General features: G+C 39.5%; 1 protein-coding gene across 3 annotated transcripts in view; it reads right to left on the reverse strand.

Moving 5' to 3' along the window:
* The window catches only part of PCSK5 (proprotein convertase subtilisin/kexin type 5), a 496629-nt gene that overhangs the window by 196181 nt on the left and 281069 nt on the right, over window positions 1-19379 (reverse strand). For all 3 annotated transcript variants that reach the window (XM_043487117.1, XM_043487116.1, XM_043487115.1), the window contains exons 11-12: window positions 16609-16726; window positions 8730-8918 (exon numbers count right to left, since the gene is read on the reverse strand). In XM_043487117.1, the coding sequence (XP_043343052.1) occupies window positions 8730-8918; window positions 16609-16726 (307 nt within the window). The remainder of the gene's footprint in view (window positions 1-8729; window positions 8919-16608; window positions 16727-19379) is intronic.

Below are 19379 nucleotides of genomic sequence, written 5' to 3' on the forward strand. Positions count from 1 at the left end.
TATAATAGCCAGGACATGGAAGCAACCTAGATGCCCATCAGCAGATGAATGGATAAGGAAGCTGTGGTACATATACACCATGGAATATTACTCAGCCATTAAAAAGAATTCATTTGAACCAGTCCTAATGAGATGGATGAAACTGGAGCCCCTTATACAGAGTGAAGTAAGCCAGAAAGATAAAGAACATTACAGCATACTAACACATATATATGGAATTTAGAAAGGTGATAACGATAACCCTATATGCAAAACAGAAAAAGAGACACAGAAATACAGAACAGACTTTTGAACTTTGTGGGAGAATGTGAGGGTGGGATATTTCAAAAGAACAGCATGTATACTATCTATGGTGAAACAGATCACCAGCCCAGGTGGGATGCATGAGACAAGTGCTCCGGCCTGGTGCACTGGGAAGACCCAGAGGAATCGGGTGGAGAGGGAGGTGGGAGGGGGGATCGGGATTGGGAATACGTGTAAATCCATGGCTGATTCATATCAATGTATGACAAAACCCACTGGAAAAAAAAAATAAAAAAAATAAAAAAAAAAAAAGAAAGAAGCTTTTTCTCATGGTGAGGCCTTGCTGGAATGTGAAACTTCCATAGCAAAAGTGTAATTTTGGCAAGTCATACCTGCATTTATATAGCATGACTTTGCAAAATGTCAGTAGCCTGTCACTGAACATTTGGGCAGTGACAAAAATATTCAGGTAGAAACACAACAGTTAAACACAGTTAATTATAGAAACTATAGGTGGTACAGATGAGAAAGTATACCTTCTTTCCACTTAAGACCATAATTAGAACCAGAGATACACATCTGTAATCAAATTTAGAAAGAGAGGCAAAGTTTCAGCTTTCAGTCAGAGGCCAAAATCTAGAACTGAGAGCCAATATAACTAAACTAAATCTAAAACCCAATGAGTTGAAGAAAGTGTGCGGGTATTTAGGGAAGAAAAAAAGCAAGGTTTTCATAATTCTAACAAATGCAGTTGAAGGAAGAATGTGATGGGACAGGCTTTCTGTTGGAAAATTTGGAGGCAGAATTTGAACATGTGGTCATATAAAGGGTGACATCTAAAGTGGCTTTAGGAACGAACTTGTGGACACAGCAGGGGAAGGAGAGCGTAGGATGAATTGAGAGGGTCGCGCTGACATAGATACACTACTGTGTGTAAAAGAGAACTAGTGGGAAGCAGCTGTATAGCGCAGGGAACTCAGCTCACTGCTCTGCGATGACCTAGAGGGGTGGGGTGGGGGTGGTGGGAGGGAGGCTGTATACATATGTGGCTGATTCACACTGTTGTAGAGCAGAAATCAACACAACCTTGGAAAGCAATTATCCTCCAATTCAAAATAAATTTAAAAAATAAAAAGAAGCTCACCACAACAATGATGAAATACAGTTGCTCTTGTATCTACCATCAAGGAATCTAAGCCCACCTAGGTTCCCTCACCCATGCCACACCCCCACGGTCTCCCTAGAAGTAAAGCATTTGTGCGGATTATTTGGTTTGGTTTTTTGTTAGGCAGGGTGGACAGGCCAGGAGGCGGAGCAGAAGGGTGGGAGGGCAGGAAAAAAGCAAAGGGAAGAGAAGGCAGTAACTGTCCACTCCAGGATGGCTCTGGTTACCCACTAAATCCTCAACCTGACCTGCTGAGGGTGGTGCTGGGGCTTGCCTGCTGGGCCGAAGGGGCACGCAGCTCGAGTTGGACCAGCTGTGAAGGCTGCCTAGTGCCTTCCAGGGCCCAGCACCTGCAGATGCCGGGGCAAACCCTGCTTCCTGGAACAGCTGTTCTCCACAGGGGCTCTAGCAAGTGCCCAGCAGCCAGGATGGGGAGGCACTGAGGGGCTCCAGACGGCCCACATGGGCCGTCATGTTCAGCGACTTTGCAAGAAAACCTGCTCCTGAGGGATTTCCATGGAGAAGGGCTGAGCAACACTGAAGACACTCCTTCCTGAAATGTCGAGGAAAATAAGGACTTTCGGAAAGCTAACTGTGGCCCCTTTGTTTTTGGAATTTACTGTTATGGATAGCATTTTCTGGTCCCAAGACTAGGACACAGGTTTTGTCAATACCAAAATGAAGATAAGAAGGGAGGAGGGTTGCTGTCCCCTCAGCTTCCTTCCTAGCTTATTCTCCTCGTCTGCGTGTCTAGTTAAGGGGAGATGCGTGTCATCATTAAGGGGAGATGATACCGAGTGAGCCTTGGATTCTGAGTCCGAGCTGGACCTCAGGATCCTTCCTTCTCACAGAGGCCAATACCCAGTCCACCGGCAAGAAACAGGAGAGGTCAAGGAGGGATGACTCTGCCACCAGAGCTCTGACTCTTCACCTCAGATGACCCCATGAGGAAAGTGTTGTGTTTTAAGCCTTTCAGAATTCCTGTCTTTTAACTGCACAGTGTTCTTTGTTTTACATGGTCCTCCTCAGAAATACTGACTTCTCTGAAAGAAAGATAAGTGTCCAACATGGGAACTATTTATTGCCCTCAATAATAATCTCTGACACACAAATAAAATACTTAGGAATAAACTTGACCAAGGAGGTGAAAGACTTATACACTGAAAATTATAAAACATGAATAAAGGAAATTGAAGATGATTCAAAGAAATAGAAAGATATCCCACCTTTTGGATTAGAAGAATACTGTTAAAAATGACCATATTCTCCAAAGCAATCTACAGGTTTTATATGGTCCCAATCAAATGGTGGCTCAGACAGTAAAGAATCTGCCTGCAATACAGGAGACCTGGGTTTGAACCCTGAGTCAAGAAGATTCCCCTGGAGAATGGAATGGCTACCCACTCCAGTATTCTTGCCTGGAAAATTCCATGGACAGAGGAGCCTGGCGGGCTACAGTTCATGGGTCTGCAAAGACTCAGACACAACTGAATGGCTAACACTTTCTATCAAATTACCCATGACATTTTTTTCACAGAACCAGAACAAATAATCCTAAAATTTCTATGGAACCATAAAAGGCCCTGAATTGCCAAAGCAGTCCTAAGGAAAAAGAACAACGCAGAAGGCATAATCCTTCCAGACTTCAGACAATACTACAAAGCTACAGTAATCAAAACAGTATAGTATGGGCCAAAAACAGACATATATATCAGCAGGCTAGAATGGAGAGCCCCCAAAATAAACCCACACCTCTACAGTCAATCAGTCTTTGACAAAAGAGGCAAAAATATACAATGGAAAAAAATCTCTTCAGCAAGTGGGGTTGGAAAAGCTGGACAATTGCATGTAAAAATCAATGAAGTTATAACACACCCTCTCATCATACACAAAAATAAACTCAAAATGGCATAAAGACTTAAACATAAGATGTGACATCATAAAATTCCTACAAGAGAACATATGCAAAACATTTTCTGACATAAATCATACCAATGTTTTCTTAGGTCAGTCTCCCATGGCAGTAGAAAGAAACATAAACAAATGGGACCTAATCAAATTTACAAGCTTTTGCACAGCAAAGGAAACCATAAACAAAATGAAAAGACAGCCTACAGAATGGGAGAAAATATTCGCAAATGATGTGACCAAAAGGGCTTAATTTCCAAAATATGTTAACAGCTCATGAATTCAACAAAAAAAAACCCAACCCAATTGAAAAGTGGGTAGAAGACCTAAATAGACATTTCTCCAAAGAAGACATACAGATGGCCAATAGGCAGATGAAAAGATGCTCAACATCACTAATAGAGAAATGCAAAGCAAAACAGCAATGAGGTATCACCTCACGTCACTCAGAATGGCCATCATTAAAAAGTCTAAAATAACAAATGCTGCAGAGTGTGGAGAAAGGGAACCCTCCTACACTACTGGTGGGAATGCAAGTTGGTGCAGCCACTGTAGAAAACAGTATGGAGCTTCCTTAAACTAAAAATACAATTACCATACGATCCAGCAATTCCATGCTTGGGCATATATCCAGAAAAAACTGTAATTCAAAAAGGTCATGCATCCCTATGTTTGTAGCACCACTATCCACAACTGCCAAGACATGGAAAAAACCTACATGTCCATTGACAGATGAATGAATCAAGAAGATGTGGTATATATATACAGTGGAACCCTAGACAGCCATGAAGAAGAACAAAATAATGTCATTTGCAGCAACATGGATGGACCTAGAGATTATCATACTAAGTGAAGTCAAATCACAAAGAGAAAGGCAAATACCATATGATATCACTTATATGTGGAGTCTAAAATATGACATAAATGAACCTATCTATGAAACAGAAACAGACATAGACTGCCCGGTGGAAAGGGGGGTGGGGGACAGATGGACTAGGGATTTGGGATTAGCAGATGCAAACTATTACATGTGGAATGGATAAACAACAAAGTCCTACTGTGTAGCATAAGGAACTATATGCAATATCCTATGATAAAATATAATGGAAAAGAATATAAAAAGAATGTGTACATATGTGTGTATATAAATGAATCAGTTACATATACAGCAGAAATTAACACAACATTGTGAACCAACTATACTTCAATTTAAAAAAATTTAAAAAAAATATCTGACATACAAATTCCTTCTAAACCCTGACCTGGTCACCTTTTCCTTGAGGAAAGGTATTAGTGCCCAGCCCAGCAGGCCAACTTGAGGGCCACCAGGAGCAAAGCAGACCTTCCCGTCACCACCTGCCCATCCCTTGTCGATGCTTCTTCCCTCAGCTCCCAATCCCGGGAGTGTGCTCTGAAACAGGGCCAAGGCGACAGGACACAGAGGTCTCTTCTGCCAGGAGGTCGGAGACTGGGAAGTTCTGGAGAGAGATTTCCTCTAATAAAATTAAAGTATTGGAATATGCCAGAAGGAAACAAATGCCGAAAGAAAGCGTCTTGCCTTAGCTACTTCAGTAGGAGGGATTCTACTAGTGTCAAGTACAACAAGGATGGGGTAGCCAGGCCCTGGAGGGTGGCCAGACTGGTTTGGGGACCAAATGCAGCTGTTTTACATTTAAAAGGTCAGATGTTCATAGCAGTGTTTTGCGGAACTGTGGGCAAATGAATTCATAACATCCTTTTACATTCCTTATCTCCAGTCCCCTCCCTCCACTCCATTTTGTCTACCATATTTTTGGGGGGGTGGCTACTTATTTTCAGCACTGAGATGGAAGATAGACAAAAGAGCAGCACTTTAAGAAATGCTCCAGACCAAGAAGATGTACTCTGCATGCAGACCTTATTCCCAGGGGGTCCCTATGGGACAGACTAAAGTGAACCATAAGATGGGTCACCGACTGTTGAAAATGCCTGTTACTTTTCTTTGACACAAGTCAGGCAGCACTTTGGGGTTCAGCACTTTGCAAAGAGCAAAGCAGATGCCTGCTGTTGAAGAATTCACGAGGAACTGGAGCCAGTGACACTGTAATTCACCAAATGCCTGTCTTGGAATCTTTTGCTCCTCTGCTCACAAGTTTCCTCACTGAAGTCATTTCCAGGGAAGCCAACAAGAAATATTGAAATACGCAGAAGATCCCAGAAAGGCTGAAGGGACTGAGTTTTCCAAGCAAACAACTGTGGGTGGACTGTTCTTCTACAATGGAGGGGGCTCCAGGGAGAAGAGTTGCACATGTGTGAAGCCAACCTTACTACTTCACTGGGGTAACCTGGATACTCCAAATTCAATGCAAATGAACTGCAGTCAAGAGAAGAAAAAAGAAATCAAGAACAAGGTCTTCCCTGGCTTTGGTAACAACAGCTGGCGTGATCTCCCTTAATCATAGAATTGTGCATCTGAAGGCCTTGCTTGCTCAAGAGAAGCCTCAGGCAGGTAGTAGCAAGGCCTGGCGGCAGCTGAGATCCCTGACTGCAGAGGGAGGAGGGTGTGTCCAGCGACTGGATGCCAAAGCATCCTTCAATTTCTCACAGCTGCATATACTGATCCTGGCAAAGGTTCCCTTCATAGAATACGAAGCCCAGGTTACCTCATGCCCTAATGAAAGATGTTAGGTTTTAGGGACGAACACAAGAAGACTTCCAAGAACAGAAATGAAATGCAGTGAGAGACTCTAGAAATGCTCTTGCTTTCTCTTTTTCTTACTGTCCTACAGCAGATGAATGTGGAGATTTTGAAAAGCCACTGAGAGTCCCTCAGTCTCACTTTCGGCTCTGCGGGCCTGCATTGGACTTCGCCCCTCAACTCGTCTGGGCTGTTGTCAGTGTCCTAACCAGAGATCACCACTGCTGCAGACGCCTGGCATGTGGAGAGGTGGCCCTGTCGACAGAAAAGTTTGGCTTTCATGTGGACTGTATAGGCCTTTGACAGTAAAGTTTTTGCTCCTATTAAATGTTCCTCTTGGAGAAAAACATCAAATTAAAGAAACTTTCAGGCTTCTCACTGTGGCTTGTAGTTTGGAAGCATAATGGGAATGGGGTGTATAAGAGAACCTGGCCTTTCCCCATCTGGTCCCACTTGCTGACAAGTATCCCCCACCCATAATCCCAACCACTCGAAAAGCCAATGGAGCAGAAGAAAACTTGTGCTAGAACATTCTGGCCTTTCAGCAGGATCCTGGAAATACAATTACCTGCTGGAGAAATGTTTGAAGGGAGTGGAGAGAATGGAAGAGGCTACAAAGAGAAAGTGAGTGTTCCCTTGGCCAATAAAGGCTAAAGGGCCAACCTTTAAATAGTGGTTAGGAAACTACTGCCAGGCCCTCAAACTAAATCCGGCCCTTGGCCTGTTTGTATAAATAAAGTTTTATTGGAACACAGCCATGCACATTCATTTATGCTGTTTACAATGACTTTTGCACTCTAATGGCAGAGTTGAGGATTGGTAACAGACACATGACCTGCAAAGCTTGAAACATTTACTAACTGAATCTTTGTAGAAAAAAAATATGCCAAAATCTTTTTTAAAACAAAAAGAATTTCCTTTAACTTTGGAAAGTGCTCAGGCAAGAGCATTCAGTTAATCTGCAACAAATGCCAGCAGACATTTAGGGGCCAGGAAGACCATCTCAGAGGCCTAAAGAGTCAGTGTTCTGCATTTCTTTTATACGATAAAGAACAACAGGTGGCCTTTAACTTTTCTGTGGCATCCTTTTAATATTACACAAATCTTAAGTGTTACACTGCTTCATGCCAATAGATTCTAGGCAGCTCATTACTCTGTTTACATGTGGGCAGTGAGAGCTATGACCATCTCATCGTGACATTTAAGTGGCGCCCCTCACTGAAGTTCTTAGGGTAGTAAGAAATTAAAGAACAGCTGTATATTTTTAATTAACTTTTTTTTATCTACACCCAGGAGTGGAATTGCTAGGTCTTATGGTAGTTTTATTTTTAGTTTTTTGAAGAACTTCCATACTGTTTTCCAGTTGCTGCACCAATTGAGATTCCCACCAACAGTGTACAAGAATTTCTTTTATCCCACATCCTTGCCAACATTTGTTATTTGTATTATTTTTGATGATAGCAATTCTGACAGGTGTGAGGTGATACTCATTGTGGTTTTGATTTGCATTTCTCCTGATGATTTGTGATGTTGAGCATCTTTTCATGTACCTATTGGCCATCTACATTTCCTCTTTGGAAGAATGTCTATTCAGTTCTTCTGCCTATTTTTTAATCATGTTATTCAAGAAGATAAGTAGACCCCAATGTTCATAGCAGATTATTTTCAATAGCTTAGATATGGAAGCAACCTAAGTGTCCATTAAAAGATGAATGAATAAAGAAGCTGTGGTATAAGTGTGTGTGTGTGTGTGTGTGTGTGTGTGTGTGTGTATGTATATATTGGAGAAGGAAATGGCAACACACTCCAATATTCTTGCCTGGAAAATTCCATGGACAGAGGAGTCTGGTGGGCTATAGTCCATGGGGTTGCAAAGAGTAAGCTACGACTGAGCACATATATGTATATATACATACATCTCTATATAGATACACGCATACATACATACATACATGGAATACTGCTGCTGCTGCTGCTAAGTCGCTCCAGTTGTGTCTGACTCTGTGCGACCCCAGAGACAGCAGCCCACCAGGCTCCCCCATCCCTGGGATTCTCCAGGCAAGAACAGTGGAATGGGTTGCCATTTCCTCCTCCAATGCATGAAAGGGAAAAGGGAAAGTGAAGTCGCTCAGTCGTGTCCGACTCTTAGCGACCCCATGGACTGTAGCCTATCAGGTTCCGCCGTCCATGGGAGTTTCCAGGCAAGAGTACTGGAGTGGGGTGCCATTGCATTCTCCAACATGGAATACTACTCAGGCATAAAAACAATTTTTGTCATTTGCAGCCACATGGATGAACTTGGAGAGCATTATACTAAGTGAAATAAGTCAGAGAAAGACAAACACTTGTATATCTTACATGTGGAATCTAAAACTACAATAAACTAGTGAATATAACAAAAAAGTAGCAGACAGATATAGCGAACAAATTAGTGGATGGGGTTGGGAGTGGTAATATATAGGTGGGGGAGTGGGAGGTACAAATTACTGGGTATAAGACAGGCTCATGGATGTATTGTACCACACAGGGAATATAGCCCATATTTTGTAAAAACTGTTAATGGAAAGTAATCTTTAAAAATTGTATAAAAAATCATGATTTTATAATATTTGTACATGCACAATCTTCAATTTCATAAAAAGTAAAAAACAAACTGAAGAACTGCTGATTCTTCATTCTTTTTCCAGCTTAATGAGTAGCTGAGTGCACACCGGTGGTCAGGGGCCATGACCGTACCTGTTGGCCAAAAGCTGGGACCTGGTTCCTGAGGGCGAAGTCAGGTAGATGGCCAGGTCTCCCCTCCTGGGGTGGGTGATGGTGATGCGCACGACTACATGCTCTAGGTAGTTGACGTGATGGTTGGGGTTGTCGGAGCAGCCCGAAGCTTTGTAGATGGAGCGCACTGCACTGTTGGGGCGAATCGTCCTGCAACAGAGAGAAGTTTGAGCAAAGTGCACAGCAGAGCCCGACTGAGTGAACCTGCAGGCCTGGCAGGACTACATGGTGTAAGATAAGCAGTGGATGCTTAAAGGACCAGTCCCTCAGGCAAATGATTAGGTTGCTTAGAGGAGTAATCCTGCTTGGACTGTGAGAAAGATGTAAATGAGAGGAATGGGGAATTTAAGGTGTCTTTGATCTTCATGAAGGTAGTAGATATCGATCCTGTTAAAACACATTACTAGGCTCTAGAACTGGAGTTCCTGGGGTGGGTCACGAATGAGCATTTCCAGCAAGTTCTCCAGTGACAGTGATATTGCTGAACTATGGAATCCACTTTGTGTACCACCAGTATAGGGGACTTGAGGACTACTATAACCTTAGTTCAAATCCCTGGTCTACCATTCTCTTGCTCTATAAACTAAGAGGAGCCCACTCCTGTCTTCTTCCCAAACTTCCTCCTGTACCTCTGTGCCTTCTGAAGACTGGGTTCCAGCCACACCAGCACTGGTTTGAGTTCTGGGATAATTCAAGTTTCCCAGCTCAGGGACATTGCATGTGCTACTCTGCCTCTAGTGCTTTTTTATTGCTCTTCCTATGGCTGACTCATCTTCTTTCATGATCAAAGCTTAAATTTCACTCTCTAAGGCCATCATTGAACCATAGGAAAATCATGTTCTCTGTCTTTCATTTTCTACCCTTTTTATTTCACTTATTATAACTTGTAATTATCTATTTATTGTATTATTTTGGTTTGACTTCCCCAATAGACTGTAAGCTCCATAAATGTGGAAGCATTTCTTATTCCTGTTTCTATCCCTAATATCTAGCCCCATTCTTTTTTTAAATTTATATTGTATCAAAGGATAATTGCTTTAAAGAATTTTGCTGTTTTCTGTCAAACCTCAATATGAATCAACCACAGGTATACATATATCCCCTCCATTTTGAAACTCCCTCCCATCTCCCTCACCATCCCACCCCTCTAGGTTGATACAGAGTCTGTGTTTGAATTTCCTAAGCCATACAGCAAATTCCCGCTGGCTATCTATTTTACATATGGTAATGTAAGTTTACATGTTACTCTTTCCATACATCTCACCCTCTCCTCCCCTCTTCCCATGTCCATATGTCTATTCTCTATGTCTGCTTCTATAATGTTTCCCTGTAAATAAATTCGTCTTACCATTTTTCTAGATTCTGTATATACGCATTAGAATACAGTATTTATCTTTCTCTTTCTGACTCACTTCACTGTGTGTAATAGGTTCTAGGTTCATTCACCTCATTAGAACTGACTCAAATGCATTCCCTTTTATGGCTGAGTAATATTTCATTGTGTATATGTACCACAACTTCTTTATCCATTCATCTGTCAATGGACATCTAGGTTGCTTCCATGTTCTAGCTATTGTAAATAGTGCTCCAGTGAACAATGGGATACGTGTGTCTCTTTCAATTTTGGTTTCCCCAGGGTAAATGCCTACAAGTGGGAATGCTGGGTCATAAGGTGGCTTTATGCCTAGTTATTTAAGGAATCTCCATACTGTCTTCTATAGTGGCTGTATCAATTTACATTCCCACCAACAGTGCAAGAGCATTCCCTTTTCTCCACACCGTCTCCAGGATTTATTGTTTGTAGCCTTTTTGATGATGGCCATTCTGATCGGTGTGAAGTGATATCTCATTGTAGTTTTGATTTGCATTTCTCTAATAATGAGCAATGTTGAGCATCTTTTCATGTGTTTGTCAGCCATCTGTGTGTCTTCTTTGGAGAAATGTCTGTTAGGTCTTTTTTCCACTTTTTGATTGGATTGTTTGTATTTCTGGTATTGAGTTGTATGAGCTGCTTGTATATTTTGGAAATTAATCCTTTGTCAGTTGTTTCATTTGCTATTATTTCCTCCCTTTCTGAGGATTGTCTTTTCACCTTGCTTATAAGTTTCCTTTGTTGTGCAAAAGCTTTTAAGTTTAATCAGGTCCCACTTGTTTACTTTTATTTTTATTTCCATTAAAAACAAAATGGATCCTCTATGATCCATTTAGACGATCTTGCTTTGATTTCAGTCATTGAGTATTCTGCCTATGTTTTCCTCTAAGAGTTTTATAGTTTCTGGTCTTACATTTAGATCTTTAATTCATTTTGAGTTTATCTTTGTGTGTGGTATTAGGAAGTGTTCTAATTTCATTCTTTTACATGTAGCTGTGCAGTTTTCCCAGCACCACTTATTGAAGAGACTGTCTTTGCCCCCTTGTATATTCTTGCCTTCTTTGTCAAAAATAAGGTACCCATAGATGCATGGGTTTATTTTTGGGCTTTCTATCTTGTTACATTGGTCTATATTTCTGTCTTTGTGCCAGTACCAAACTGTCTTGATGACTGTAGCTTTGTAGTATAATCTGAAGTCAGGAAGGTTGATTCCTCCAGGTCCATTCTTCTTTCTCAAGACTGCTTTGGCTATTTGGGATCTTTTGTGTTTCCATATGAATTGTGAAATTTTTTGTTCTAGTTCTGTGAAAAATGCCCTTGGTAATTTGATAGGGATCGCATTTAATCTGGAGATTGCATTTGGTAGTATAGTCATTTTCACAATATTGATTCTTCCTACCCATGAACATGGAATATCTCCCCATCTGTTCATGTGGTCTTAGATTTCTTTCATTAGTGTCTTATAATTTTCTGTGTACAGTTCTTTTGTCTCCTTAGGTAAGTTTATTCCTAGATACTTAATTCTTTTTGTTGCAATGGTGAATGGGATTGATTCCTTAATTTCTCTTTCTGACTTTTCATTGTTAGTGTATAGAAATGCAAGTGATTTCTGTGCATTGATTTTGTATCCTGCAACTTTGCTAAATGCAATGATTAGCTCTAGTAATTTTCTGATACTATCTTTCGGGTTTTCTATGCACAGTATCATGTCATCTGCAAACAGTGAGAGTGTTAATTCTTCATTTCCAATCTGGATTCCATTTATTTCTTTTTCTTTTCTGATAGCTGTAGTTAGGACTTCCAGAACTATGTTGAATAATAGTGGGGAAACTGGACACCCTTGTCTTGCTCCTGATCTTAGGGGGAATGCTTTCAGTTTTTCACCATTGAGAATAATGTTTGCTGTAGGCTTATCATATATGACCTTTACTATGTTCAGGTAGGTTCCTTCTATGCCCATTTTTTGAAGAGTTTTCATCATAAATGGGTGCTGAATTTTGTCAAAGGCTTTTTCGGCATCTATTGAGATGATCATATGGTTTTTATCTTTCAATTTGTTAATATGGTGTATCACATTGAATGATTTGCATATACTGGAGAATCCTTGCATCCTGGAAATAAACCCAACTTGATCACGGTGTATGAGCTTTTTGATGTGTTGCTGAATTCTGTTTGCTAACATTTTGTTGAGGATTTTTGCATCTATGTTCATCAGTGATATTGGCCTGTAGTTTTCTTGTGTTGTCTTTGTCTGGTTTTGGTATCAGGGTGATGGTGGCCTTGTAGAATGAGTTTGGAAGTGTTCCTTCCTCTGCAATTTTTTGAAAGAGTTTTAGAAGGATAGGCATTATCTCTTCTCTAAATGTTTGATAGAATTCTCCTGTGAAGCCAGCTGGTCCTGGGCTTTTGTTTTTTTGGGAGTTTTTTGATCACAGCTTCAATTTCAGTGCTTGTAATTGGGTTATTCATAATTTCTATTTCTTCCTGGTTCAGTCTTGGAAGACTGAACTTTTCTAAGAATCTGTCCATTTCTTCCAGGTTATCTGTTTTATTGCCATAGAGTTGTTCATAATAGTCTCTTATAATCCTTTGTATTTCTGCACTGTCTGTTGTAACCTCTCCTTTTTCATTTCTAATTTTGTTGATTCAATTCTTCTCTCTTTTTTTGATGAGTCTGGCTAAAGCTTTGTCAATTTTGTTTATCTTCTCAAAGAACCAGCTTTTAGTTTTATTAATCTTTACTATTGTTTCTTTTTCACTTATTTCTGGTTGGATCTTTATGATTTCTTTCCTTCTACTAATTATGGGGTTTTAAATTTTTCCCAGTTGTTTTAGTTGTAAAGTTAGGTTGCCTACTTGATGTTTTTCTTGTTTCTTGAGGTAGGGCTGTATTGCTATAAACTTCCCTCTTAGAACTGCTTTTGCTGCACCCCATAGGTTTTGAGTTGTCATCTTTTCATTGTCATTTGTTTCTAGAAATGTTTTGGTTTCCTTTTGATTTCTTCAGTAACCTGTTGGTTATTTAGAAACATGTTGTTTGATCTCCATGTGTCTGTGTTTCTTACAGTTTTTTTCTTGTAATTGATATCTAGTCTCATAGCATTTTGGTTGGAGAAGATGCTTGATACAATTTCAGTTTTCTTAAATTTACTGAGGTTTGATTTGTGACCCAGGATGTGGTCTATCATGGAGAATGTTCCATGTGCACTTGAGAAGAAGATGTGTTCTTCTGCATTTGAATGGAATGTCCTGAAGATATTAATGATATCCATCTCATCTGATATATCATTTAAGAATTGTGTTTCCTTATTAACTTTCTGTTTTGATGATCTGTCCACTGGTGTGAGTGGGGTGTTAAAGTCTCCTACTATTATTGTGTTACTGTCAGCTTCTCCTTTTATGTCTGTTAGTGTTTCTCTTATGTATTGAGGTGCTCCTATGTTGGATGCACAGATATTTACAATTGTTATGTCTTCCTCTTGGATTGATCCCTTGATCATTATGTAGTATCCTTTCTTATCTCTTGTAATCTTCTTTATTTTAAGGTCTATTTGGTCTGATATGAGGATTGCTACTCCATCTTTCCTTTGCTTCCCATTTGCATGGAATATATTTTTCCATCCTCTCACTTTCAGTCTATATGTGTCTTGAGGTCTGAAGTGGGTTACTTGTAGACAGCATATATATGGGTCTTATTTTTGTATCCATTCAGCTAGTCTGTATCTTCTGGTTGGAGTATTTAGTCCATTTACATTTAAAGTAATTATTGATATATATGTTCCTATTGCCATTTTCTTAATTGTTTGGGGTTGATTTTGTAGATCTTTTTTTCTGGTGTATTTCTTGACCACATAAGTCTGTTTAACGTTTGTTGTAAAGCTGGTTTGGTGGTACTGAATTCTCTTAACTTTTGCTTGTCTGAAAAGCTTTTTATTTCTCTATCATTTTTGAATGAGATCCTTGCCGGGTCCAGTAATCTTGGTTGTAGATTTTTCCTTTTCAATACTTTAAATATATCCTACCATTCCCTTCTGGCCTGCAGAGTTTCTGCTGAAAGATCAGCTGTTAAGTATATGGGGTTTCCCTTGTATGTTACTTGTTGCTTCTCCCTTGATGCTTTTAATATTCTTTCTTTGTGCTTAGTCTTTGTTAATTTGATTAGTATGTGTCTTGGCATGTTTCTCCTTGGGTTTATCCTATATGGGACTATTTGTACCTCTTGGACTTGATTGACTATTTCCTTTTCCATGTTGGGGAAATTTTCTACTATAATCTCTTCAAAAATTTTCTCATACCCTTTCTTTTTCTCTTCTTCTTCTGGGGCCCCTATAATTCGAATGTTGGTGTGTTTGATACTGTCCCAGAGGTCTCTGAGACTGTTCTCAGCTCTTTTCATTCTTTTTACTTTATTCTGTTCTTCAGAAGTTATTTCCACCAATTTATCTTCCAGTTCACGGATTTGTTCTTCTGCTTCAGATACTCTGCTGTTGATTCCTTCTAGAGTGTTTTTAATTTCAGTAATCGTGTTGTTTGTCTCTGTATGTTTATTCTTTAATTCTTCTAGGTCTTTGTTAAATGATTCTTGCATCTTCTCCATTTTGTTTTCAAGGTTTTTGATCATCTTTTCTATCATTATTCTGACTTTTCAGGTCTCTGCCTGTTTCCTCTTCATTTATTTGGATGTCTGTGTTTCTAGTTTGTTCCTTCATTTGAGCAGTATTTCTCTGCCTTTCCATTTTTTTTTTTTTTTAAGTTATTGTGTTTGAGGTCTCCTTTCCCAGGCATCAAGGAAATTTGAATTCTTTCCTTGATTAAGGTTGAATTCCTTTTTTCTTTTGGCTTCTGTCCTCCTAAAATTGGTCCAGTGGTTTGCGTGAGCTTCGCATAGGGTAAGATTTGTGCAGAGTTTTTGTTTGTCTGTTTTTCCTCTGATGGGCAAGGTTGAGTGAGGTGGTAATCCTGTCTACTGATGATTGGGTTTGTATTTTTGTTTTGTTTGTTATTTAGATGAGGCATCCTGCACAGGATGCTACTGGTGGTTGGGTGATGCCGGGTCTTGTATTCAAGTGGTTTCCTTTGTGTGAGTTCTCAGTGTTTGACACTTCCTAGTCTTGGAGTCAGCGCTCCTACTCCAAAGGCTCAGGGCTTGATCTCTGGGGGCGTATGTTGCCTGTTGAACAGCCTCAGAAGCTTCAGGCTCAGCATCTTGAAGTCGGGCTGGGAAGACTGGTGGGTGACAGCTGGACCCTGTCACCAGGCCTTGCTCAAAGTTCTGACATGGCTCTGGGTGCCTCTGGTCAGCTGGGTCTGGGCTGCTTCACTGGGCTTTGAGGGTCCTGGGCATCTGGCAGAAAGGGCGCAGGGATGCAGCACATGCAGGAGGAGATCTGGACTCCTTCCAGCTGCCTGTGCCACTAGTCCTATTCTTGATATCCAATAAATGAAAGAAAAATAGATGCTGAATTGGTAAATGAAATTTGTGTAGAAATAAACAATTATTCCATTTGATCTCATTTCTTCATTTGTCAAAAGGGAATAAAACCCAAGTTGTTATCAAGTTTTAAGAAGAAAACACACATTAAGTTGCTAGGGCTTGACCTATAGTAAGAACTCAATAAATACTGGTTAACTTTTTACTCCTTTTTTTTCATATTCTTTGCCACAAATGGGTAGAATGAGAAAAAAAAATTTAGTCCATTTATTTCTGCTTCCTAACAATTTCCTCAAGAATTATAATGGTTCTGTTCTCATTACAAACCAAAGTTCATAAGTATTTGTCTGAGCTCTAACTCTCTATAAAAAGAAAGCCGAAAGCAAAATACTAATAAAATCACTATAATAAATCATAATTCTTCAAATTCAGCGCCTAGGAGAGACTTCACTGTCACTTGGTAAATCCTGTTGCACAGCCTCCAGGTGTGTGTGGCTGAAACAGGACACCAGGCCCTGGAATCTGAGTAAGTGCAACCTCATTTACTGTGCATCCTGCATCCCTCTCAGAGAACGACATGGTAAGTAGCTAAGTTTCCAGAACATGAGGTTTAGTTTTGGGGGTATACCAACTTATGGGAAATACTTCTACCATCAAACACAAATACTGACAGAGTAGAAACTTGAAGACTATCCACGTGTAAGGGTCCTCCCATCCTCTTATAAAATATGCTTTTCTTTTAAGGATCCTTGGCTTATACTAGTGGGCTTTCCTGGTGGCTCAGATGGTGAAAAATCCACCTGCAATGTGGGAGACCTAGGTTCCATCCTTAGGTTGGAAAGATCCTCTGGAGGAGGGCATGGCAGGTTATACTATGATGGATTTAACAGTTTAGGGTCTTACACATTCTATTAAGATTTTATAATCACGTTAGAAAAAAACTACACAAACTACTAGACAGGGCTGTCTCGAGACATCTGCCTGGGCCAGCTGTCTTTTAGGGAATGGTCATGCTCTCTGCCTGCAGCAAACATTACTTGATTTGTCGGTCTGTGCTCTCCACACACACGTGCTGCTGGGGAACAGTGGTCCACTTCTCCGCCTCCATCACCATGGCTTCTGCATCCATCAGTCCAAATCCATAGAGATGGCTCACTAGAGAAGGCAAGAAGTTGGTCAGCTTTACCATGGGTGGTAGCAAACCTATGCTATATATGTTGACTTATACTTTCACTCTGTAGAAAAGCCAGACATAACCCAATGGGAGCCAAGCTTTCCTCCTAGCACCAATTAAAAAACAGATAAAACAAGTAAATAATCCAAAGAAGAAAATAAGATGAATGCATGTTATTCACTGAATATCTATTATAACTAGTAACAGAACTACCATTTATGAATTGTTACTACATGGCAGGTACTAGTCCATAGTTTTACATTTAATCCTCCTAACAATCTTAAAATGTTAGTGCTATTACTATTATCACTCCTGGATGAGGAGAAAGAAATTTGGCTGAGACTGACTAGCAGTTCAGTGGTTTGAGCCAAATTCTAACCCACAAAGATTTACTCTCAGGCTCCATTGTTACCCACTTGTATTCAAGTGATAACACCATCCCATTTGTAAGATAAAACAATTAGTAGGTTTAAAGAGAAGTGTACACAACTTCTCTTAGTGCAGTCAGAACTAACATGCAAGAAATACCAATTTTCTGACATATCTAGTTTTTTGGTTGAAAATCCAAGAAGACATAAATCATTACCTTTCCTCTAGCATATGAGAAGTTTATTAAAGTTTATGCATGAAATATTTGGAGGCTTCTAAACTTTCATGACACCTTCTTATCCTCGGATGTTGTAAACTTTTAGTTCTCAATGAGAATATCTATTGATCTAAGCTAAATTTGACCTAACTTTCTCAAAAACTTTACTTATATATAGGACAATTTAATGATGACACAGTGATATCTACATTTGCAACTCTTTCTAAAAATACTTTAAAATCCCAGTTGAATACATAAAATCTCCATCTTGCATTAAACTCTTTTATATCTTTATATTTAACACAAAGTCATACTTTACTCTGCTATGGCAAAGATATATGTAGAATTTTTATACATGTACTTTTGAAACTTTTATTATAAATGATATTTTTCTTAATTAAAAAATAATGTATGTTCATTGTAAAAACTTGTAAATACATCCAGAAAAGAAAAAATAAAACTTATCAATAACCTTATCACAAATTGGTAACTGCTATTAACAAGTCTATTTAGTTTTAGTTACATAATATTACACGAGGCAAGCTTGCCTCCTTAATTTGAAAAGATACAGAGTAACACACATATAATAGAGGAGAAATGTCAAATTTGGGATTAAGGAAACCAAATTGTGGAGCTCTTTTTTAAAGTTCATTGAAATCCTATGTTGTCACTTATCACTTAACCACAGTCTATATCATTTCACCATGGATATTCAAAGGTATTTTCTTGCCCTGGGGGAATTGAAGCTATTGACAAAGACGCAATGCGAGTCTCTCTAACTCTTCATGGTACCCAAATATCCCCAAGCCAGTGTCAAGTGATTTTAAACCAGTGTAATTTATAATTTAATCTCAGTTTAGGGACATAAGATGAGAGATTTGATGGATATGAAGGAGGTGGGGAAGAGGGTGAAGGGGTGGGTTGGGGAGGGTAAGGACTTTGAATAGTCTGCAAAATGGGTGTCTCGGCCCCAGCTCAGCTTTGCACACTGCCCTTCCCCACCTCCCCACCCCCAATAATTGTCAACTTAACAACCTTTAGGACATAAATTAACACGCAGAGCTGTCAAATACAACAAACACTTCATGCCTGTTAAACAACCACTTGAGTTAAGTAGAAAAGCACCTTGAGTCTTTATGAAGGCTGTAAATTGTTTCCTTTTCCGACTCAATTCCTACCCTTCAGAGACAAGGTCTGTTCATGCAATACTCAAAGGAGGTGTTCAGAACAGAGGCTGAGTAGCTCCAGTTAAACTACAGACTGGCGAGTCAACAGAAAAAAATGTTTGTTAATAGAATATTAATAAACAAGGAAATTAGACTAGATCAGTGAAGGCCACCAAATCACTAATGGAGACTTGCAGCATTTTAAAATATTTTAATATACTTGAAATTGAGAATCTGTCCACAATCATAATACACAGCCAAAGGAAAAAACTGAAATAAATTCATTTTTTCTTTTATAGGGATGAGGGGTGCAGTACCAGCAATGTATCAACTCTCTTCTGAATGGCAGTTATTTGTTTGGCTTTTGGTAAATACTAAAGAGAAAATAATTACACAATAAATGTGTTGGGCAGATAAACTCCTTCAAAACATGGTGTTAACAGGGAAAATCGCCATTAAATGGTTTGAAAGCTCTAGTAGTTTTATGAGATATAAGTGACATGTAATAATTTTTATATGACATGAAGTTTCACACTCTAAAATTAACTTATAAATTCAGAACATGTGTTTTTTGTTTGTTTGTTTGTTTCTGTTGTGGTGACCATTTGACTCACAGCTCGCTCATCACACTGTTACCATTGTTACCACGCCACTTGGGGTATGATTTCTCTTCCGTGACTGCAGAGCGTCTGGCTTAGAGAAGAGGTTCCAAATGTATTTGTAAAGTAAATGAATGTAACGGATCTGAGAAACTGCATTTAATTCACCAAGTGGCATAAAGTGTTTACAGGAGAATTGTAAGGGGGAATTAGGAGGCCTGTTCTTTTTGTTACAGACTCCTATAAACTCATCATTAATAACTAAAAATGTATCCTGGTGTAG

This window comes from Cervus canadensis, chromosome 14 (genome assembly GCF_019320065.1).
Source record: "Cervus canadensis isolate Bull #8, Minnesota chromosome 14, ASM1932006v1, whole genome shotgun sequence".
Classification (NCBI taxonomy): domain Eukaryota; kingdom Metazoa; phylum Chordata; class Mammalia; order Artiodactyla; family Cervidae; genus Cervus; species Cervus canadensis.